Source organism: Pseudophryne corroboree, chromosome 6 (assembly GCF_028390025.1).
Source record: "Pseudophryne corroboree isolate aPseCor3 chromosome 6, aPseCor3.hap2, whole genome shotgun sequence".
Taxonomy (NCBI): Eukaryota; Metazoa; Chordata; class Amphibia; order Anura; family Myobatrachidae; genus Pseudophryne; species Pseudophryne corroboree.
Genome location: NC_086449.1, coordinates 223,397,283 through 223,421,684, shown reverse-complemented (window position 1 = coordinate 223,421,684; position 24,402 = coordinate 223,397,283). Strand labels below are relative to the sequence as shown.

At 41.8% G+C, this 24,402-nt stretch overlaps 1 protein-coding gene across 1 annotated transcript in view; it reads left to right on the top strand.

Annotated features, from left to right (window-relative positions):
- ST8SIA2 (ST8 alpha-N-acetyl-neuraminide alpha-2,8-sialyltransferase 2) overlaps nucleotides 1-24,402 on the top strand; it is a 386,354-nt gene that overhangs the window by 290,127 nt on the left and 71,825 nt on the right. Inside the window, exons 4-5 of the mRNA XM_063925734.1 lie at nucleotides 2,256-2,513; nucleotides 15,595-15,888. Of these exons, the coding sequence (XP_063781804.1) occupies nucleotides 2,256-2,513; nucleotides 15,595-15,888 (552 nt within the window). The remainder of the gene's footprint in view (nucleotides 1-2,255; nucleotides 2,514-15,594; nucleotides 15,889-24,402) is intronic.

Below are 24,402 nucleotides of genomic sequence, written 5' to 3'. Positions count from 1 at the left end.
ATGCCTGGAATTTCCAGGTGCCATCCAAAATCTCACACTTATGGTGCCCTTCTCCAACATGACAATGCACCTGTCCACAAGTCCAGGAAAGTGGTGGATTTTCTACATAGACACATAGAATATGATGGTAGATACGAACCATTTGGTCCATACAGTCTAGTCCATAAACAAATGCCCATGCTCACACTTACACACTAGGGTTAATTTTTGTCAGGGGACAATTAACCTTCCAGTGTATTTTTGGATTGTGGGAGGAAACCGGAGTACCTGGAGAAAACCCATGCATGGGGATAATATACAAACTCCACACAGTTACGGCTATGGTGGGAGTCAAACCCATAACCTCAGTGCTCTAAGGCAGTAATGCTAACCATTACACCAATTATACTGCCCATTCTGGCCCATCAATGCTTCTAGAAGCATGGTTATCCACCATACAGTCAAGACCTAGCCCCCTGCAACTTCTTAGTGTTCCCACGAATCAAGTGCAAGATGCGTGAGATTCGTTTTGAGTCACCGGAAGCCACAGTGGAGACCTTCAACCAGCATGTAGAAGACATGTCTGCTTTGGACTGGTCCAGCTGCTTCACCAAGTGATTTGAGCACATGCAACTTTGCATAAACTCCTATGGCGAATACTAAAAATGTAATGTTTGTAAATAGAATACTTTTTGTGCATCCAGAGACTTATTGCACACCTCTTATATATTGTCATCGGCCATGGTGCATAGCCAACGTGATACCAGAAACTACATTGTTCGCAGGCATATTGAGTGTACACATGAGCAGACGGTTGGGGTGATATATCACTCATCAGCTGTATGAGTGATATACTGTATCACATAGTGTGTACCCAGCCTAGGGCACTGGAGAAAGGTGGATGAGATTAAAGTACAGTATTGAGAATTATTAGCCTGTTGTCCTCCTGCTGAAAGCTACTTTCACACATAGATAGATAGATAGATAGATAGATAGATAGATAGATAGATAGATACTTTATTTGTCATTGTGCAAAACAATAAAATATTGTACAGAACAATGAAATTTCCTCCAGATCAACCACATACACATAACAGTCTGGAAACAGTATATATTAGAACTCCCCAACTAGGTTCATTTTTACTATAATGGATGGAAAAAAACCTGTTTCTGAACAGTGAGGTTCTAGATTTAAAACAGCGAAACACCTTTTTGAAGGTAAAAGAGAAAACAGACTGTGATGCGGATGTTCACAATCCTTTAAGATACTATTTCCTTTCCATAGGCTGGTCCTAATATATACTTCTTCAACTGTTGGCAATTCAGTGCTAATGATATTCCCAGCTGTCTTGACCACCTGCTCTAACAACTTACGGTCAACTGTGGTGCAATTACCGTACAAAACTAAGATACAATAAGTTAAAATGCTTTCAATAACACAACGGTAAAAAATATGTGGGTGTTTCTTGGGCAGATTAACTGCCCTCAGTTTTCTCAAAAAGTACAGAAGCTGTTGCGCCTTCTTAACCCTAGTTAAAGCATTGGAACTCTGAGACAAATCATCCGAGATGATGGTTCTTAATAATTTTAAATCTTTTACCCTTTCATCCTCCAAGTTTGCAATAAGTACTGGTAATAATTTAGACCTATTTGTCTTCCTAAAATCAATGATAATTTCTTTGGTCTTTTTTAAGTTTAAAAGTTAACAATTTGCCTCACCCCAGCTAACCAACCTATCCACTTCTTCTTGGTACGACGTCTCTTCTCCACCTGATATGAGCCCCACAATAGTCGTATCATCAGCAAATGTTATGATTAAGTTTGACTCAAACAATGGAGCTCAATCATGGGTGAATACTGAGAATAGAAGTGGGCTTAAAACACACCCCTGTGGGGTACCAGTACTAATCTTAATAATAGATGACTTCAAGTGTCCTAATCTAACTTGTTGCAGTCTATTTATTAGACAATCTAAGACCCAATTGCACAGTGTGACAGGGAATCCAAGGTTCGCCAATTTTCTAATCAAAGCAGTAGGGAGGATGGTATTGGATGCTGAGCTGTAATCAATAAAAAGTTCTCTGACATAAGTATTGTGCCTTTCCAGATGACAAAGGGAAGAATGGACCACAGAGATCAGTGCATCCTCGGTCAACCTATTTTGTCTATAGGCAAACTGATATCTGTCAAAGTCAGGGGGCAGATAACATTTCATACGCATCAATACCAACCTCCCAAAGCACTTTTAGGTAAACATATACTTTCTGTCTTTTTAGGAAACAAATTTTGCATTTCTTGGATGCTGAGAGAGACATCTCAGTTTTGAAAGGAACTTTGAAGCCGGGTGATATAATTCATTACATATTTGATCGAGACAGTACTATGAATATATCCAAGAACTTATATGAGCTTTTACCTAGAACATCCCCTATGAAAAACAAGCACTTTAAGACCTGCGCCATTGTGGGAAATTCTGGAATTTTACTCAACAGTGGTTGCGGAAAAGAGATTGACTCGCACGACTTTGTCATAAGGTAATGCTGCAAATCACCTGTATTTCATGTTATTTGTCTACCTTTTTTTTTTTTAAAGCACGACAATTTTCTTTAACTACATTTGGGTCACTGTGCAGATTGTGCAGACTGCGGGGCAAAAGAGCGTGACCATGGGTAGCCTTTTCCAGCGCAATTATTTTCTTATAAATTGCAGAACAAATTGCAAGAATTAAGTAGTGTTTTTTGTTCAAAGTATGAAGAAATAGAAATTCCTGGTGTAAACAGGTACAGATTTAGAATTAGGCACAATAGGGGCAGCAGAGGTGGCTTGTTCTTTGCAAAGTGCTTATTTTAAGATTTTTCTTTTATCAAAGGAAAATGAAATAATAGTATTATGGAAATCACTTATTGTGGGCTTGCTAGTAAAATGTTTTAATACAGTAGTTGGGTAGATGGTCTAATCAAGCTAGGAGAGGTATAGTATGATGTGGTGATAGTATTTTGTGTTCCATGACAGGAGCTCAGGAATGTTCTATATTAATGGAGTGTAGGTAGTTGTGTGGATTGTAGGAAGCTGAATGACCTGGTATCTGGTCTTTAGGTCGACAGCACTTAGGTTGACTACTGTTGGTCGATATGCATTAGGTCGACATGGTCATTAGGTCGACATGGTCACATGAAAACTACTATACTGCTACATGGCAAAGGGTGAAGTGAACCATGCGATGGGACACAGTGCACTAATTGGGGTTCCCGGTCACTTTACGAAGACAACAACACCCAAAAAATATTTAAAAAACTCATGTCGACATTTTTCCATGTCGCCCTTTTCCATGTTGACCTACTTCAGGTGTTGACCTAGTCACTGTTGACCAATAATGGTCAACCTAATGACTGTCGACCTGGTTACTGTCGACCGTATGATCCACACCCAAATGGTCCACTGATAAAAATCTGATCCTGGTTGCACAAGCTTGTCTGGAAAGCAATAGACAGTGTATTCTGTGCAGGGTATAGCATGTTCTCATTCCTGTCTTCCATTTACCATTATTTGTTTTATCAAGTCTGTGCAGACCATTTATAGCCCAACCACCTGTCTAAAAGTCAATCAGAGGGGAGACAGATAAAAACCTAAAAACATGCCCATCTGCACAAGGCCTGTGGCTATTTCTGTGTACTTAGAATCACCATGCTTCTGCAGCAAATATTATTTCTGTATTATCTCCAGGGCTGTTTTAGAGAGACCATGCACTGAAATCCAGATTTTGTTTTCTTAAAATGATTCCTAAAAGTTTACTTCACTGTCCTACCACCTCCCTTTCTCAGTGATAACGTTTAAGTAATTATAACCTTATTTTGCGAATTGTTTATATTAAGAATTCCATTCAAGATCTTAAATCTGCAGGTTTCACACATTAGTGTTAGAGACTGGATTTTCCTGGACAGCAATAATAAGAATTTACTTACCGATAATTCTATTTCTCGGAGTCCGTAGTGGATGCTGGGGTTCCTGAAAGGACCATGGGGAATAGCGGCTCCGCAGGAGACAGGGCACAAAAAGTAAAGCTTTTCCAGATCAGGTGGTGTGCACTGGCTCCTCCCCCTATGACCCTCCTCCAGACTCCAGTTAGGTACTGTGCCCGGACGAGCGTACACAATAAGGGAGGATTTTGAATCCCGGGTAAGACTCATACCAGCCACACCAATCACACCGTACAACTTGTGATCTAAACCCAGTTAACAGTATGATAACAAAAGGAGCCTCTGAAAGACGGCTTCCTACAACAATAACCCGATTTTTGTAACAAAAACTATGTACAAGTATTGCAGAATAATCCGCACTTGGGATGGGCGCCCAGCATCCACTACGGACTCCGAGAAATAGAATTATCGGTAAGTAAATTCTTATTTTCTCTATCGTCCTAGTGGATGCTGGGGTTCCTGAAAGGACCATGGGGATTATACCAAAGCTCCCAAACGGGCGGGAGAGTGCGGATGACTCTGCAGCACCGAATGAGAGAACTCCAGGTCCTCTTTTGCCAGGGTATCAAATTTGTAAAATTTTACAAACGTGTTCTCCCCCGACCACGTAGCTGCTCGGCAGAGTTGTAATGCCGAGACCCCTCGGGCAGCCGCCCAAGATGAGCCCACCTTCCTTGTGGAATGGGCATTTACATATTTTTTGCTGTGGCAAGCCTGCCACAGAATGTGCAAGCTGAATTGTACTACAAATCCAACGAGCAATAGTCTGCTTAGAAGCAGGAGCACCCAGCTTGTTGGGTGCATACAGGATAAACAGCAAGTCAGATTTCCTGACTCCAGCCGACCTGGAAACTATATTTTCAGGGTCCTGACAACATCCAGCAACTTGGAGTCCTCCAAGTCCCTAGTAGCCGCAGGCACCACAATAAGCTGGTTCAGGTGAAACGCTGACACCACCTTAGGGAGAAACTGGGGACGAGTCCACAGCTTTGCTCTGTCCGAATGGACAATCAGATATGGCTTTGTGAGATAAAGCCGCCAATTCTGACACTCGCCTGGCCGAGGCCAGGACCAACAGCATGGTCACTTTCCATGTGAGATATATCAAATCCACAGATTTGAGTTGTTTAAAACAATGTGATTTTAGGAATCCCAAACTACGTTGAGATCGCCCAGTGCCACTGGAGACATCAAAAAGGGGTTGTATATGCAGTACTCCCTTAACAACTTCTGGACTTCAGGAACTGAAGCCAATTTCTTTCTGGAAGAAAATCGACCGGTCGAAATTTGAACCTTAATGGACCCCAATTTGAGACCCATATACACTCCTGCTTGCAGGAAATGTAGGAATTAACCTAGTTGAAATTCTTCCGTGGAGCCTTCCTGGCCTCACACCATGGAACATATTTTCACCTAAGCGGTGATAATGTTGTGCGGTCACCTCCTTCCTGGCTCTGACCAGGGTAGGGATGACCTCTTCCGGAATGCCTTTTTCCCTTAGGATCCGGCGTTCACCCGCCCTGGCGTCAACGCAGCTGCGGTAAGTCATGGAACAGACATGATTCTTGCTGAATCAAGATCCTTTCTAGTATCTCTTGAAGTTCCGGGTACCAAGTTCTTCTTGGCCCAAACCGGAACCCCGAGTATAGTTCTTACTCCTCTCCTTCCTATCATTCTCCATACACTGGGTATGAAAGGCAGAGGAGGGAACACATACACCGACTGGTACACCCACGGTGTTACCAGAGCGTCCCAGCTATTGCCTGAGGGTCTCTAGACCTGGCGCTTCATGTGGGACGCCATCATAACCACCTTTGGTCTTTCCCAACGGTTTACAAACATGTGGAAACTTCCAGATGAAGTTCCCACTTTTCCGGGTGGAATTCATTTATGCTGAGGAAATCTTCCTAGTTGTCCACTCCCGGAATGAACACTGCTGACAGTGTTATCACATGATCTTTCGCCCAGCGAAGAATCCTTGCTGTCATTGCCCTCCTGCTTCTTGTGCCGCCCCGTCTGTTTACGTGGGCGACTGCCATGATGATGTCCTACTGGATCAGCACCGGTTGACTTTGAAGCAGAGGTCTTCCTAGGCTCAGAGCATCGTAAATTGCCCTTAGCTCCAGTATATTCATGTGGAGAGAAATCTCCAGACTTGACCACACTTCCTTGGAAATTTCTTCCTTGTGTGACTGTTCCCCAGCCTCTCAGGCTGGCATCCGTGGTCACCAGAACACAGTCCTGAATGCTGAATGTGCTGCCCTCTAGAAGATGAGCACTCTGCAGCCCCCACAGAAGAGACACCCTTGTCCTTGGAGACAGGGTTATCCGCTGATGCATCTGAAGATGCGATCCGGACCATTCGTCCAGCAAATCCCCCTGAAAAGTTTTTGCGTGAGATCTGCCGAATGGAATCGCTTCGTAAGAAGCCACCATTTTTCCCAGGACTCCTGTGCATTGATGCACTGATACTTGGCCTGGATTTAGGAGGTTTCTGACTAGGTCGGATAACTCCCTGGCTTTCCCCTCCAGGAGAAATACCTCTTTCTGGACTATGCCCAGAATCATTCCTAGGAACAGCAGACGTATCATCGGAAAACAGCTGCGATTTTTGGAATATTTAGAATCCACTCGTGCTGTCGTAGAACTACTTTAGATAGTTCTTTTCCGACCTCCAACTGTTCTCTGGAAACTTGTCCCTTTCAGGATATCGTCCAAGTAAGGGATAATTTAGATGCCTTTCTTCTTTTAAGAATCATCTTTTCGGCCATTACCTTGGTAAAGGCCCGGGGTGCCGTGGATAATTCAACGGCAGCGTCTGAAACTGATATTGACAGTTCTGTATCACGAACCAGAGGTACCCTTGTTGAGAAGGGCAAATTTGGACATGGAGGTAATCCTTGATGTCCAGGGACACCATATAGTCCCCTTTTTTCCGGTTCTCTATCACTGCTCTGAGTGACTCCATCTTGATTTGAACCTTTTTATGTAAGTGTTCAAAGATTTCAGATTTAGACTATGTCTCACCAAGCCGTCTGGCTTCAGTACCACAATATAGTGTGGAGGACTAATACCCTTTTCCTTGTTGTAGGAGGGGTACTTTGATTATCACCTGCTGGAAATACAGCTTGTGAATTTTTTCCCAATACTGCCTCCTTGTCGGAGGGAGCCGTTGGTAAAGCAGGCTTCAGGAACCTGCGAGGAAAAAATGTCTCGACTCTCCAATCTGTACCCCTGGGATAATACTTGTATGATCTAGGGGTCAACTTGCGAGTGATCCCACTGCGCGCTGAGACTCTTGAGACTACCCCCCCACTGGTGGAGGGCTTCTTTTCCTGGGAAGGGGCTGCCTGCTGCAGTCTACTTCCCTTTCCTCTATGTCTGGGCAGATATGACTGGCCTTTTGCCCGCTTGCCCACATGGGAACGGAAGGATTGAGGCTGAAAAGACAGTGTCTTTTTCTGCTGAGATGTAACTTGGGGTAAAAAGGTTGGATTTCCCAGCTGTGGCCGTGGCCCCCAGGTCCGACGGACCGACCCCAAATAACTCCTTCCCTTTATACGGCAATACTTCCATGTGCCGTATGGGATCTGTATCACCTGACCACTGTCGTGTCCATGACATCTTCTGGGAGATATGGACAACGCACTTATCTTGATGCCAGAGTGCAAATATCCCTCTGTGCATCTCGCATACATATATATAGAATGCATCCTATTAAATGCTCTATATCAATAAAATATTTTTAGTCAGGGAATTCGACCAAGCCAACCCAGCACTGCATCTCCAGGCTGATGGCGATCGCTGGTCGCAGTATAACCACCGTCTGTGTGTATATACTTTTTAGGATATTTTTCCAGCTGCCTATCAGCTGGCTCCTTGAGGGCGGCCGTATTTGGAGACGGTAACGCCACTTGATAAGTGTGTGAGCGCCTTATCCACCCTAATGGGTGCTTCCCAACGCGCCCTAACTTCTGGCGGGAAAAGGTATAACGCCAATATTTGCTATCGGGGTAAACCCACGCATCATCACACACTTCATTTTATTTTATCTGATTCAGGAAAAACTACAGGTAGTTTTTTCACTTCCACATAATACCCTTTTCTGTGGTACTTGTAGTATCAGAAATATGTAACAGCTCCTTCATTGCCCTTAACGTGTGGCCCTAATGAGGAATACGTTTGTTTATTCACCGTCGACACTGGATTCAGTGTCCGTGTCTGTGTCGACCGACTGAGGTAAATGGGCGTTTTTTATAAAAAGACCCTGACGGTGTTTCTGAGATGCCTGGACCGTTACTAATTGTTTGTCGGTCGTCTCATGTCGTCAACCGACCTTGCAGCGTGTTGACATTCTCACGTAATTCCCTAAATAAGCCATCCATTCCGGTGTCGACTCCCTAGAGAGTGACATCACCATTACAGGCAATTTCTCCGCCTCCTCCAGCATCGTCCTCATACATGTCGACACACACGTACCGACACACAGCACACACACCTGGAATGCTCTGACAGAGGACAGGACCCCACTAGCCCTTTGGAGAGACAGAGGGAGAGTTTGCCAGCACACACCAAAAAACGCTATAATTACATAGGGACAACCTTATATAAGTGTTTCTCCCTAATAGCATCTTTATATATATATTTATATCGCCAATTTGTGCCCCCCCTCTCTGTTTAAACCCTGTTTCTGTAGTGCAGTGCAGGGGAGAGCCTGGGAGCCTTCTCTCCAGCCTTTCTGTGAGAGAAAAAATGGCGCTGTGTGCTGAGGAGATAGGCCCCGCCCCTTTTACGGCGGGCTCGTCTCCCGCTCTTTAGTGAAGTTTGGCAGGGGTTAAATATCTCCATATAGCCTCTGGGGGCTATATGTGAGGTATTTTTAGCCAGTATATAGGTTTACATTTGCCTCCCAGGGCGCCCCCCCCCAGCGCCCTGCACCCTCAGTGACAGCGTGTGAAGTGTGCTGAGAGGAAAATGGCGCACAGCTGCAGTGCTGTGCGCTACCTTTAGAAGACTGTCAGAGTCTTCAGCCGCCGATTCTGGACCTCTTCTAACTTCAGCATCTGCAAGGGGGCCGGCGGCGCGGCTCCGGTGACCATCCAGGCTGTACCTGTGATCGTCCCTCTGGAGCTAATGTCCAGTAGCCAAGAAGCCAATCCATCCTGCACGCAGGTGAGTTCACTTCTTCTCCCCTCAGTCCCTCGTTGCAGTGATCCTGTTGCCAGCAGGACTCACTGTAAAATAAAAAACCTAAGCTAAACTTTCTCTAAGCAGCTCTTTAGGAGAGCCACCTAGATTGCACCCTTCTCGGCCGGGCACAAAAATCTAACTGGAGTCTGGAGGAGGGTCATAGGGGGAGGAGCCAGTGCACACCACCTGATCTGGAAAAGCTTTACTTTTTGTGCCCTGTCTCCTGCGGAGCCGCTATTCCCCATGGTCCTTTCAGGAACCCCAGCATCCACTAGGACGATAGAGAAAGACAACTTACATACTGTATACAGGCTAAGAGATGAACATGCTGTCCATTACATAAAGCATTCACTAAACATGTACAGTAGGTTCTATTATTGTGTATTCCCACAGTTTAGAAAACTCAGCTCCCTGAAGCTAATGGATTACTGTACTAGAGACTTTTTAATTCAAAGTCCAATCGTGGTCCTCTCTGCACATACATTGCCTGTCTTTGCTGGGTAACTCATGTGCACTGAACTGGAAGCCTGAATTTGGCTATGTCTAAGTACCTGAAGATAGCTATCACTGCCTGGGAGATTTTTAAAATAACTAAAATTAAATTTGTAAAATTCCTATGGCGAAAAGTCAGTTTTTACCAGATTTTGGGCTCTTCTCCAAATGACAATAGACACCTCACCCAGTAACAAGTAAAATGCTAATTAATATTAATATTTCATAAATACTGCTACTTGATATTTACAAAAAATGTGAGGTTTGTGGGTGAACTTGGTCTACAATAACTATCATAGCTAAAATGTAGATAGAACTGCAGTGTCTTGACTGGGCATAAAGGCCCATCAACTTCCCCGGAAAATGCAGTAGTAGGGACCCAAGCTTAAGGAATGTAGCCATCCACCAGAGACCAACCATTTTTAAAGAGAGCATAATCAGCCTGCAAAGAACAGGGACCCTTTATAAAGAAGGGGGCAGGGGTGTCCATTTTTAATATCAGGATGGATAACTTGGTGTAGTTACCATAGAAATGAACCAAGCACCCTTGTTCCACAGTCTGGAACCTGTCCCCTAGAGGAGGGGCACTCAGGTAGTGACACCCACAGGATTTCCACTGAACACCTGTGGCACAGGTCCTTGGATAGAAAAATAGAATAAAGCAATGACTTAATAAACCCTGAATAGAGGAATAGAATAAAGTAATGTAATGACCGAACTATAGAAAACATATGGAATAGTGAGACCCCAACTGTGAATTATAGGGATATTAGAAGTGAACAAGCAGTTTAGCCATTATATAAAAGCTGTAGGATGTAGAGTCTTCTTACACAAGTCAAAGAAGTCTGATGTGGCTTCTAATATCTGTAATAAGATACAGGTGATTTTATGTATTATTCCTTATACTACATATATATTTGTAATGAGCGCTGATCAAGTGACATCAGAAATCTCTGTTTGCACAGGCATTCAGATCAGACATTTATACATAGAGGTTATTTGTATATTATATAGCAGTTTGTGTTCTGGAAAGATGAAATCCACTGAATGGTTGTGCAGCATTCCTCTTAATGCGCGTTAAGTAATATTATTGGAATCTGCTGCCTTGGCACAAGTACCTATTTTTTTGCTAGATCTTGGACAGAGAATTGTTTTTTTTTTTTGTAAAGAGATATATTTATTGGAAATTTGTACTATTATTATGGCATGAAAACCATGAGTCTGTGATTCACAACTTGTTGACTAACGGCATTAAATAAAAACTGTATCAGTGCCAATGTGTCTTCACACTATGCTGCATATTCATCTTATAGAGAACTGTCTGGGAGGAAAACTACTTTACTGCTACAGAGAAATAGTTTCAGGGAACATATCAGTAATTTATACCGCCATAGAACTAAAGGGTGTGGATCATTGGGTTGACCAGAATTAGGTCGACAGTCAATTGATCGACCCCATATGGTCGACATGCAAAAGGTTGACAGGGTCAATAGGTCAACATGTATAAGGTAGACAGTACAACAGGTCGACAGGTACAAAACGTTGATGGAATCTAAAGGTCAACATGAAAATGTTTTTTTGTTTTTTCTCGGTGTCATTTTCTATGTATAAAAAAATCCCAAAAACTTTTGTCGACCATATGCGTCTCGCCCATTGTCATGTCCACCATTTGAACCTGTCGAAGTTTTGTACCTGTTGACCTTAAGCACTGTCTAGCTTTTATATGTCGACCGCTTGATCATGTTACATTTTTGTACCTGTAGACCTAATGCATGACGACCATGTGTGCTCGAACTATTGACTGATGGATCCCATAACTAAACACTGAACGTAGGAGTAAAAAAATCCACAAGAACTTGAAAGCGTGCGACAGAGAAGAAAAAAATGCACCACTGTATCACAGTGACTGTGATACGAAATAGACACTGTTGGCATATTACATTTAACCATGCTTCATGTTGTTACAGAAGATATAACTTTCTATTAGCAATGTTATTATTATACAGTACCATCAGGATGTACTGTGTTATATTTAATATGTTTTCTATACTGTACATCCAACAGTCTCTTAAAACAGCAAGGAGAGGGGGGTCTGTTTATTAATGGTGGCTACTGGGCAGGGGCAAATATTCTATATGATATGGATACACTATGTTATGTGCTAAGGCTCCTTTGGCAAGCCCTGGGGAAATCCTCCTAAGCAGTGAAGTCTCTATAGCGGTATACGACCCCATTGACAGGATAAGCTAACGACTTCTGCTTAATGCATTGATCAGAGTCAATGTTGCCACAGAGGCCTATGGGGACATTGGTAAGCTTCAGTAACAAGAGGAGTTGGAGAAATCTCTGAGTCTACAATGTTAACCCTATCTTGAAAAGAGAATATCGCTTATAGTGTCTTCTGCCAATGTTTATGCTGGCATGCTGACTCTAGTGCTTCTACAATAGACTCCATAGGTAGTGTTGTGCAAGCTTAAACCCTATAATGTAATGCACTTTGCAGAAGGATAGTATAACAAACCGAACTATGCTGAGATATACATTAGGCCTGAAGTGAAAAATCTATGGCTTCTGTTAAAAATAAACTGCAGGATACAAATAACCGCAGTGGTGGCATTAAGTGTTTACACCACTATACCAGGACATCCTATAAATCTTATTGCCGCTATTTGCGCTGACACATACCTAAATGTTCTGTAATAGCTACAGCAGTTTATTAAGTAAATAAGTCACTAAAAACACAGCACATTATTATAACACTTGGTTAGTTATGTCTGGAGCTTAGAATGACTTTTAGATTTAAAGGAATGGCAGTAGCTCTCATGCTGAGTTATAGTCTCACAGTGTCTCTGAGCTCAACAGGTGCACAGAGCAGAATGGAAGATTAGAGACTACAAAGCCCATTGAGTCACGGCAGCACGGAGAGACTGTCTTCAAAGTCTTCAAAGTTGATGTGATTTCAAAGATCCCATTAAAGGAAGTATGAATTCTAATAACACTCTATTTGCATTGATGGCAGCAGAGAGCAGCTAATGCTGATGCAAGCCTGGTTAGATCTGTAACTAGTGACTCTAGACAAGTCTTTTTATATCTTGGAGCCTGACATCATAAACTGTAGAAATAAGGTATTTATTGTAGTTGAGAAAAAAATGCATCAAAAAAGATTTCTAAATTATACAGATGTAATGTAATCCTTTCTTCCAGTTTGACTCAGGCCCAATCAAAACCTTAAGAGAATAGATTCAGAATTAGATTGCTTAGATTTATACCACTTTCAGACGTAAACCAAAAACTCGGGTTTTAGCATGTGAGTGCACATCTACCCAGGTCCAGCTTATGTCTGAAAGGGTCTACCAAGGTCGAGATTCCCAGATCCACAACCCTGCTCGCTAGCACAGTTTTTCACGGGACTTGCAACCCGGGTAGACAACCTGGTTTAGGTCTGAAAGGTGTGACCCGAGTCTCGTTGACACAGGCAACACCTAAAAGAAATTGATTGGCCGAGGACAGTGGTGCTTGTAGATCATCTCCAAGCACCCACTGAATGCTAGAAGACCCGGGTCACTGGGTCACCCATGTGTGAAAGGGTTGACGACTCCAAGTAGGGTTGAAGCAGGGTAATTATATCTGAAAGGGGCTTTAAGGTGCATTTTTCTAGAGACCTAATGCCAATTGGGGGTCATTCCGACCCATTCACACGCTGCTTTTGCAGCGGTGCGAACGGGACGGTTCTGCGCATGCACGGCGGCCGCAATGCGCAGGCGCGTCGTTGCCCAGCGAAGGTCGTCGCTGGGCAATGACAAGAAGAACGAAGAAAGCGATTGCTGCCGCAATCACAACTGACCGTTTTCTGGGAGTGGTGTGGCGGGGCGTCAACTGACCGTTTTCTGGGAGTGGTGTGGCGAACGCAGGCGTGTCCAGGCATTTGCAGGACGGGTGTCTGACATCAATTTCGGGACCTGACAGGCTGAAACATCACAGCAGGTAAGTAACTCCAGAGCTACTCAGAAACTGCACAAAATGTTTTTGCATAGCTCGGTTGCACAAGCGTTCGCAGCCTTGCTATGCAAAAAAACCCTCCCCCATTGGTGGCGTCTAGTTGATCACACGGGCAGCAAAATGTTGCTACGTGCGATCAACTCGGAATGACCCCCTTTGTCTTTGTTCTTTAAAATTAGTTAAACCCATATATGCAGTAAGGCATGGCTATAACAGCTTGTAACCAATCAAAGCATTAGAATGTTAGCAGCAGCACACATTATTCCACCTCAGGCTGGGTGTACATGTATAGTCTTTATAATGCAAAGTTCTAAGCCACCATGTAGACAATAATGTCTCCTGTCAAACTGAGGTTGGAAAATGGTGGTGTTCTACTTATCTCTCTAAAGCAGTGGTTCTCAAACTCGGTCCTGAGGACATCACACAGTTCACATTTTTCAGGTCACCCAGCAGGTGCATTGTGTATCAACCATCTGTCACATTTTAAAAATCCACAGGTCACCAGGAAAATATTAACTGTGTGGGGTCTTGTGGACCAAGTTTGAGAACCTGTGCTCTAAGTACAGTACAGTACAGTACAGTATCAAACCGTCAAGAGAGATAAAGTGTAGAAGTTGCATATACTATAGCACTAGCTTCTAGATATCATTTATCTAGCACAGTCTGTACAATGAATTAGAAGCTGATTGGTTGATATAAGCAGAATCTCAAAGGTTTGTTACATCTCACCATAAAAAAACATATTTCAAACATCTAACTTGCTCCATTTCTCAAAGGCTTATGAAATACTGTAAATGCTGATTTTTGAATAATTCCTAGAGCTATATCTTCAACCACATCTAGAATGTATCTGGTTGCCTAAAGCTGGGTAGACACTATACCATATATTGGACAATGTTTTGATCCATGACGGATTACAACGACCATCATATAGTTAGTATGTACCTTCAAATACACCAAATTCATTGTTTGATGATTTGGGTAGTCACATTGTCCCACTAAATGTACTGTATGCCCAATGGGACAATTCTATGTCCAACACAGTGTTGTTACATGCCTCATGCTGTGATGGGTGGTCTTCAGTATACCGACTGACGGGATCCCGGCGCACAGTATACCGGCGCTGGGATCCCGACAGCCGGCATACCGACACTTATTCTCCCTCGTGGGGGTCCACGACCCCCCTGGAGGGAGAATAAAATAGCGTGGCGAGCGCAGCGAGCCCGCAAGGGGCTCATTTGCGCTCGCCACACTGTCGGTAAGCCGGCGGTCGGGCTCCCGGCGCCGGTATGCTGGTTGCCGGGAGCCCGACCGCCGGCATATCGTAGTGAACCATCACTCCATTGTGCAGTAGATCTTGCGGTATGTACAGTGGTGTACATTGATACATATAATTGCCGCGTCACTGGGTCGCACCATCGTCAGGTGTGTGTACCCTGCTTTAGTTTTTATAATTTTATCTATTATAATCAGAGATGTGTGCAGACCCTCAGTGTTTTGGTTCAGATTCATATTTGTTTTTGGATTTCTTGAAAATTGATAAAAACAGCTAAAATCATGTAATTTGGACTTATTTTCGTCCCTATGTTATTATTATAATCAATAACATATATTTCCAGTCTTTCCCAGTCAATTATGACCACACTCTCTTGTGTGTAATGTGACCTAAAAGTACTAGGGAGGGATTTACAAGCAATCCAAAACCCAAGACTGAGTTCTTAAATCCAAGTTCTGACACAAGGGAATTTCTGAATTGGGACTTGGTTCGACTTGGACCCCCTAAATTCAGGTGCGTTTGGATTTCTAAAAAACCGACCCACACATCCTCTAATTACAATAGGTAATACTCATATTAGTATTATCCGTGATGAGTACAGAACCTAGTATATTTTTTTTGTATGGCACCATTTATACTTTTGATGTACTGTGTTAGTAAACTACACCATAACTTTTGTAGATGTAATTTGGCACCTGTAGAGGAGTATGCCCGAGATGTTGGCATGAAGACGCACCTGGTAACCATGAACCCTTCAGTTGTCCAACGTGCCTTTGAGGACCTAGTGAATGACACCTGGAAAGATAAATTTCTACAGCGCTTGAAAAGTTTGAATGAAAGTATCCTGTGGATTCCAGCATTTATGGCTAAAGGAGGAGAGGAGCGTGTGGAGTGGGTGAATGACCTTATTATCAAACACCACATTAATGTGCACACAGCCTACCCTTCACTACGTCTACTCCATGCTGTCAGAGGGTAAGAATTTTCTTTACACTCACACCTTAAGAATTTTAGTAAAGGAGGTGATGTTTCAAGCACCTGTGTAATCTGTAAGACATATTAAGATACTGATCTCACAAAGTGTAAATAAAAAGCTAAAACAGAGATATTAAAAAATGAAACTACCCATGACAGCAGGATAGAAACGTTTTTTGCAAACAGAAAAAATAGGATGACTTAGATGACTAGGTTAAGCAATAATTTTGTTAGCTTTTAATAGGCTTCTACTAGTCTTCTCAAGTATTGCTGAGCCTTCCCAACTACAAATGAAAAGTGTGAAAACCACCAACCATCTCCATCTCTGTGCCAATCAGGTATAATGGTTTTGGGATAGTTTTTCTATAATTGCATTTCTATACTTAACATACAGGATGAGTTATACCTTTCCGAGACATATATTATGCAGGATTATGACTTTTATATAAACCTTTGCACCTTGTATACAAAATCCCTATCTTAATTAATACCTCTTGCCTCCTACGAGGACCATAAGACCTACACTTAAGAATTATTTGACACTTTCACCAATACTCTTAAACCAGCTGCAGTAAATATAGTTCAACCTATGGGATTCCTTAATTTGAAGCATGTAGGCTGTATTCTCTTAATTGTTGTTATATGTAAGTACAACACTTTGGATCAGTTAGGTTACTCTCCTCACCTGCCTTAATTTAATTAAGAAATATATGTCCTTAGTGGTTTAATTAATATTTTTATCACTAATTATTGGTAATTTGATAATCATTTGAGAAATAAATACAATATAGTGCCTTTGATGGCTACAATACCAGACTTATCCTTCTAGTTGGACTCACCCTGCCCCCAGTCTAGTTTCCTGAATATCCCTGTAGAATACATAGATGTGCCCTATAAGTCAGGCTAATAATATATTCGATCATGCAATATGTATGACTGGAAATTAGCAGGCCTGTATTTTGAATTAAATGCCATGTCCATTACATTCTTAACCTGTCCTATGTTTTCACTGTACCCTGTCTATATCTTTAACACATAGCTAGACAGTTCAGTTCTCCTTTTACACTGAATAGCATGTTTTTCATGCATTGAGGTATTTTCAAACCAAGTACTATTAGATAAATTAACTACCCAGGCTACCGGGTCTGGTGGAATAAGTAACATAAATCAATGGCTCATTTATTAAAAGGTAAATTATACATGTTAATTGTATTATTAATCCTTGTTCACAGTGAGGTTATAGCAAAGACCATATAACTGAACCAAATTATTATAGGGACAAATGTTCTTGTTGGTCTGGAAGAGACAATCCTCAGAAAGTGGTACTATAAGAACTGCTACACACTGTATTTCTATATAGTATTTACAAATATATCCAACATGATGTTACTCCCTTTATAGACAGCTGCCAGTTACTGCTCTCTTATTGTCTGAATGTGTTCTACACCTGAATAGAAAATGCATAGTGATATATATATATATAATATATATATATAATGCAGTAAGCTAGCATCCCTAAGTGCTTATCTTCCTGGGAACATGCATCCTTTATTTGAGAGCCAGCACAGGCCCATTACATACACATTGGAGACAGGATGTTCTGGAAAATCAGCTTGGTCAGCATCATGGTTTTCTATATTAACATGGTGTTGCGATCCAGTGTGTGATTGGCATGTAATGACAGCGATTGCTTTAGGTAAATATTTATATTCAGTATATGCTCAATGTGCTGGAAATATTTGATAGCTTTGACTGCAGAAGATTTGAAATATAGATATGTTCCTCTACATCTTACCTGCTTCATTGTGGGTATTTGTGGCTCATTTGCCTTGATTTATATACCTGCGGGTGCACGATCATAGGATCACATGACGCGCATTCTACCGCAAATGAGTCGCACCCGCAATGCATACACATATGGCATGTAGGTTGAGGATGGACACATTTGTATCTTAGTTTCCAGAGTTGACCATAATCATGAACCAACCCAATTGCATAGTGAAACTCAATGTAAATGTTGATAATTTGCTCATCTACTAACATGCAGCCACTTGTAAGCATTAGAACCTGTGACGCCTTTGAGGAGACACTGTGCTTCAATTATTGAACAGTATGTTGGATAATAATAGCATAACCAGCCTACTAAGCACCTGAATCATGTAAAAAATGCAAGACATATACACTCTATATTCCAAAAATCCATTTGGAAGAGGAGTGACCGATGGATCAGGACATGGTGAAGTGAGTGGTAATGATGTAAATGTCAGTGGTTCCCAAACTTTCTTGAATTACGGCACCCTAGAGTATCAGCATATTTTTCACTGCACCTCTAGGATAAAAGTTATTTTTATTGAAAGTAAATTGGGCCTACCTGTCAGTCTTAAGGTCAGTTATGTGGTGGTGTACAGTTGTGCTTCTGATTGTCCATGTTTTCTGATTGTCAGCCACTAGCACTGGCTTGGCCTATCACTTTGGACATAAATAATTTGACTTGGTCCTGGAACACCATCCCGAGGCACCCCTGTAAGAGTCTTTACACCATTTGGTATATGTGTTTCATCAGTTTATATTATAGGTGAAGCCAAGCAAAATGCACAGTCCAGGAAGCTTGATCACACAATTGACACTGATATGCATCAACTTGGACCCCCTGCCCAAATTTATAATGACTGGAGAAGTGGCACTGGAATCAGCTCCGTTTATTTATTTAATAAAAAAAAAAACATTATACTGTTAGTACTTTACTTATAAATATTTTAATAACATAGAACACTGACTTTTCATGTGTTTCTCAGCTTCAGCAGAAACAGTCAAAGGATTTAAATGTTTCATTACTCCCTGTAACCAAAGTTGGTTGTACATTAACAATACATTTATAAATATGATTTTCCAGTTCTATCTATAACATATATTTGCTTATAATGAATCTATTGTTTACTTACTATTTTACAAATATTAAATGCCAAGCTTTCAATCACTTATTTACTTCTGACAAATCATAAGGTTGAAGCTTGAACTCTTTGTTCAACAGCTGTGTTGCATCTTGATAAAGGCTGAGATCACTCAGAAGGGGGGACTGTTGGGGAGGGGTTCTGAAACATTAAACATTTCAACCAGGCTGGAAAATGATGCTTCATATGTTATGCTTGTTTACAGAAATAAATATAATTCACAGTAGAAGGATGGGGAATTCCTAGAATGTGTGTGCAGCTCTCTCTCTACTCTCAACATCTCATTGTACAGTATGTGTGTTATATAGGAGTATACAAGTCATGGCCAAAAGTTTTGAGAATGACACAAGTATTGGTTTTCACAAAGTTTACTGCTTCATTGTTTTTAGACCTTTTTGTCAGATGTTAATATGGTATACTGAAGTAAAATTACAAGCATTTAATAAGTGTCAGGTGCTAGGGTGCGTTTTTGCATCCCTGCGATCAGGTAGTCGCTGCGTACAGGGGAAGGGTATTGTGTGTGTGCAGGTGTGCGATCGCTTGTGCTGGAGAGCTGCACAAGCAGCAGTTTGTACAGTCTTTGCACAGCCCAGGACTTACTCTGCTGCTGCGATGATCGGGGCCGGAGCTGACGTCAGAAATCCTCCCACAAAACGCCGGGTCCCTCCTGCGTTTTTCCAGACACTCCCTAGAAACGGTCAGTTGCCACCCACAAACGCCTTCTTCCTATCAATCTCCGGTGTGTTCGGAATTTTCACACCATCCCGTCGCTGACCGGCGATCCCCGTTGCTGGGGTCCATCGTGCCTGTGCATTCCGGTGCATACGCATGCGTAGTGCAGACCTGATTGCAGCCTGTAAGAAAACGCACAATAGCGATCAGGTCTGAATCGGCCCCAAAGGCTTTTATTGACAATTACATTAAGTTTATGCACAGAGTCTGTATTTGCAGTGTTGACCCTTCTTTTTCAAGACCTCTGTAATTTGCAAAATTGTGAGTGAGCCCACTCCCTTGGCTAAGAAGCAACCCCGCACATGAATGGTCTCAGGATTCTTTACTGTTGGCATGACACAGGACTGATGGTAGTGCTCACCTTTCCTTCTCCAGACAAGGGCATCAAAGAAGCCACTTCTCTCCAGGAAAAACATCAGGGACAGACTGATCTTCTGCAAAACGTACAGGGATTGGACTGCTGAGGACTGGGGTAAAGTCATATTCTTTTATGAATTCCCTTTCAGGTTGTTTGGAGCATCTGGAAAAATGCTTTTCCAGAGAAGGAAAGGTGAGCACTACCATCAGTCCTGTGTCATGCCAACAGTAAAGCATCCTGAGACCATTCATGTGTGGGGCTGCTTCTCAGCCAAGGGAGTGGGCTCACTCACAATTTTGCCTAAGAACACAGCCATTAATAAAGAATGGCACCAAAATATCCTCCATGAGCAACTTCTCTCAACCATCCAAGAACAGTTTGATGATGAACAATGCCTTTTCCAGCATGATGGAGCACCTTGCCATAAGGCAAAAGTGATAACTAAGTGGCTCGGGGAACAAAACATCAAAAGTTTGTGTCCATGACCAGGATACTCCCCATTGAGAATTTGTGGTAATTGCTCAAGAGGCGGGTGGACAAACAAAAACCCACAAATTCTGACAAACTCCAAGCATTGATTAGGCAAGAATGGGCGGCCAGCAGTCAGTATGTGGCCCAGAAGTTGATTGATATCATGCCAGAGCAAATTGCAGAGGTCTTGAAAAAGAAGAGTCAATACTGCAAATATTGACTCTGCATAAACTTTATGTAATTGTCAATAAAAGCCTTTGACACTTATGAAATGCTTGTAATTTTACTTCAGTATACCATAGTAACATCTGACAAAAACGTCTAAAAACACTGAAGCAGCAAACTTTGTGAAACTGAAAACCAATACTTGTGTCATTCTCAAAAGTTTTGGCCACGGCTGTAAGTATGTATTTCATACTTGCCAACATTGTACACCTTCCCTCCTGGTGATCCCCTGAGAGGTCTAAATGAGATGTTCAGGAGAGTGTGGTGATGTGTGCTACATCATGGTCGTGTAATGGTTAGTATTATTGCCTCACAGCACTGAGGTCATGGATTTGATTCTCACCATGGCCCTAACAGTGTGGAGTTTGTATATTCTCCCCATGTGAGTTTACTCTGGGTACTCCGGTTTCCTCCCACAATCCAAAAATATACTGGTAGGTTAATTGGCTCCCAACAAAATTAACCCTAGCATGAATGTGTATGCGTGTACATGTGGTAGGAAACATAGATTGTAAGCTCCACTAGGGCAGGACATGTCAATGGCCAAATATTCTCTGTAAAGCGCTGCAGAATATGTGTGCACTATATTGTAATAACTAATAATAAATGACTGCTCCAAACCATGATGCCATGAATGCAGCATTATTCTGCAGGCATTGGGACTTAATGACACAATTCATTGTTTAAAGCATTACCAAGCCTACCAATCAATCACTTCCCTCGCGCTCTGAACTAGAGGGTCTATGTATTAAGCCTTGGAAAGAGATAAAGTGGACAGAGGTAATGTTCCAGCCAGTCAGCTCCTAACTGCCATATTGCTGGCTGACTTTGAAAAAATGACAGGAGCTAATTGGTTGCTACTTTATCTCCATCCACCTTACCTGTCTCCAAGGCCAGTGCTCACGGCCCGATTTGGGAGAGATGTGTGCTGAGCGAACCGCTCAGCACACATCTTTCCCTACCACTCAGCACAGCGCGATGTGTGCTGAGCGTGCGGGGGGAGACAGGGGGGACGCTCATTTCACCCAGCGGGTGAAATGAGCGACCTGCTAGATTGGCCTGCACGGCAGGCCAATCTAGCACCAGCGATAGCGATGCACGGGGCTGCACATTGCTATCGCTGTAGGGGGTACACATGGAGTGATCATGCTTAAAATCTAAGCAATCTAGTCAGATTGCTTAGATTTTAAGCAGCGATCGCTCCGTGAGTACCCCCCTTTAGAACATAGACCCCTAGTTCTTAGTGCTAGGGAGTGATCGATTGGAATGCTTGATAATGCTGTTAAGAGTGAATTGTGTTATTAAGCCCCAATGCCTGCAGAATGATGCTGCATTCATAGCATCATGGCCTGGGGCAGCAATGATGTACCAACCAACCAGCTCCTAACTGTCATTTTTCAAACACATCCTGTAACATGGCAGTTAGGAGCTGATTGGCTGCAGGGGTGACAATACTGGCATGGAAGAACAAGACAGTATCTGACATACTGAACATTATAACCAACACTGTGTGAGTGTGACTACTCATTACTAATCCAATACTGATCTAAGATCGAAAAATCTCTCACATCCTGACTACTAATGACGATGGGCATGTGCTGTATAATACAAGAAGTAGTAGAATTACTAAGATTAGAAAGGTTCTTGTTTCTGATGCTGACACTACTTCTGAGAGGCACAAATGGTCACACGAAGCAAGTGCAAAATAAAGTATTTAGTATTATAATATGTATTCAGTATTTACTCTGCACAGAGACAATATATCCCATCCAAATCTAACTCTCTCTGCAAATGTTATATCTGCCACACCTGCAGTGCACATGGTTTTGGCCATTAGCTAACAAATTTGCTGCTGCAATCAGGTCTAAATTAGGCCCATAGTTTCTTCAAACGAGTTTCAGCGTAACGCCTTCTTCAAGAAAGTTTCTGTTTGATGAATTGACATATTAATGTAATAGGGTCCAGTCTGTCTTAATCTTGTGTGTATTATTTGTTGGAAATTATGTGTGTGCAGATGTTGATATAGTGGAATTATAGAGGCACACACCAGCAGATGACTCAAATTATGAATAGCTCAATTACTTAACCAGTGGTGTTGGTTTAAAGATAGACAGCAGGTGCAGTCGTACTCACTGTTACATGTACACTGTTGATGGAGTGGAGCTTGAGCGTAGTGAGGTTTCAAACAGCTCACCTGCTGGTGAGTATATACTGCTTTTAATTATTACCTTTTGAGATACAGTATGGTCTTGTTAATGTAAGGGGTGAGGTGCTTTCTTTATTTACATATACATGTACGAGTATTGTGGTCTATATTCAATCCTCTGTGTTCCAGGGTTTTGAGAGTGTGAATCAATCTGATTTCACTTTTGTTTATATCTATGAAATTCCCTCCTCTCCAGTTCTTGTTGGTTGGTCTGTGGCCGGGAGTTCTATACCTCTTGGCATTTCCCATAATAGTGGATTCTCTCTATTTGTTACTGGTTAACATATGTTGTTTCTGATTTGTAGGTTTAATATGACTTTTATTTTATTTTAATATAACTAATTTAATGTTTAAGTGAAGTGCCTTTCTATCAACTAGAACTGGTTGTTCTCTCAGTATTTTGTTTAATTCTTGTAGTAACATCTACTAGTGTTTCTTTAGGATGTGTTTGATTTCCCCTGCTGCTTAGTTATACTGTTTATGAATTATAACTTATCCTATTGTGTATCCAATTTGGCCTTTTTGCACCATAGTAGTTCTATTATTTCCAGCTGAGCTGTGTCTTAAAAAGCTTTAAAATGTACTGATCCTAAATTGTACTTTTTGTCTAGGAATTGCTGCATTAATAACTCCCTGTTTCATGTACTCCACCAATTTAAAAAGTTCCTGCATATCCTTTTGAATTGTCCTGCTGGGTTATTTGATAGCCAGATACAGGTTGAGTATCCCTTATCCAAAATGCTTCGGACCAGAAGTATTTTGGATATCAGATTTTTCCGTATTTTGGAATAATTGCATACTATAATGAGATATGAGGGCGATGGGACCTAAGTCTAAGCACAGAATGCATTTATGTTTCATATACACCTTTTACTCACAGCCTGAAGGTCAGTTAACACATTATTTTTAATAACTTTGTGATTTAAACCTTCAGAAAACAAAGGTTTCACTATCTCACTCTCACTCAAAAAAAATCTGTATTTCAGAATATTCAATTTTTTGGAATATTTGGATATGAGATACTTAACCTGTGTACTGATAGCCACTTGTTGAGGCGGCGTAGCTTCAGATTTTTTTGAAATTCCTGGTTTGTACGTGTTGGGTTTCAATTAAGATTTCTAGGTCCAGAAATTCCACTTTATCCTTGCTGTACATTGTCATAAATTTTAGGTTGCTATGGTTGTTTTCCATGTACTGTAAATTATGAATTCTGTAATTGTCTGGTCAGTCCCTTTGCAGATGAAAACAATGTCATCTATATATCTGCACTAGAGCATGAGGTTCGCATCAAAGCAATGCCCCTGTCACTTGTAGTCCTTTTTCACATGCTCATGAATAGTTTAACATAGATTGGCAAACATTGTGCCCATGGGGGTACCCATCGTCTGTAGGTAACATGTGTTGTTGATCCAAACAATTGTTTTAGAATTAAATATATATTGATAGTACAGTACTGAATTCTACCCGTGTCTTTACTAAGTTTGTGTCTATCTTCAAAAATATTTTGCACTGTCCAGTCGCTGTTGATGGTCCGTGACAGTGTTCAAGGATGCCAAGTCACTAGTGACCCA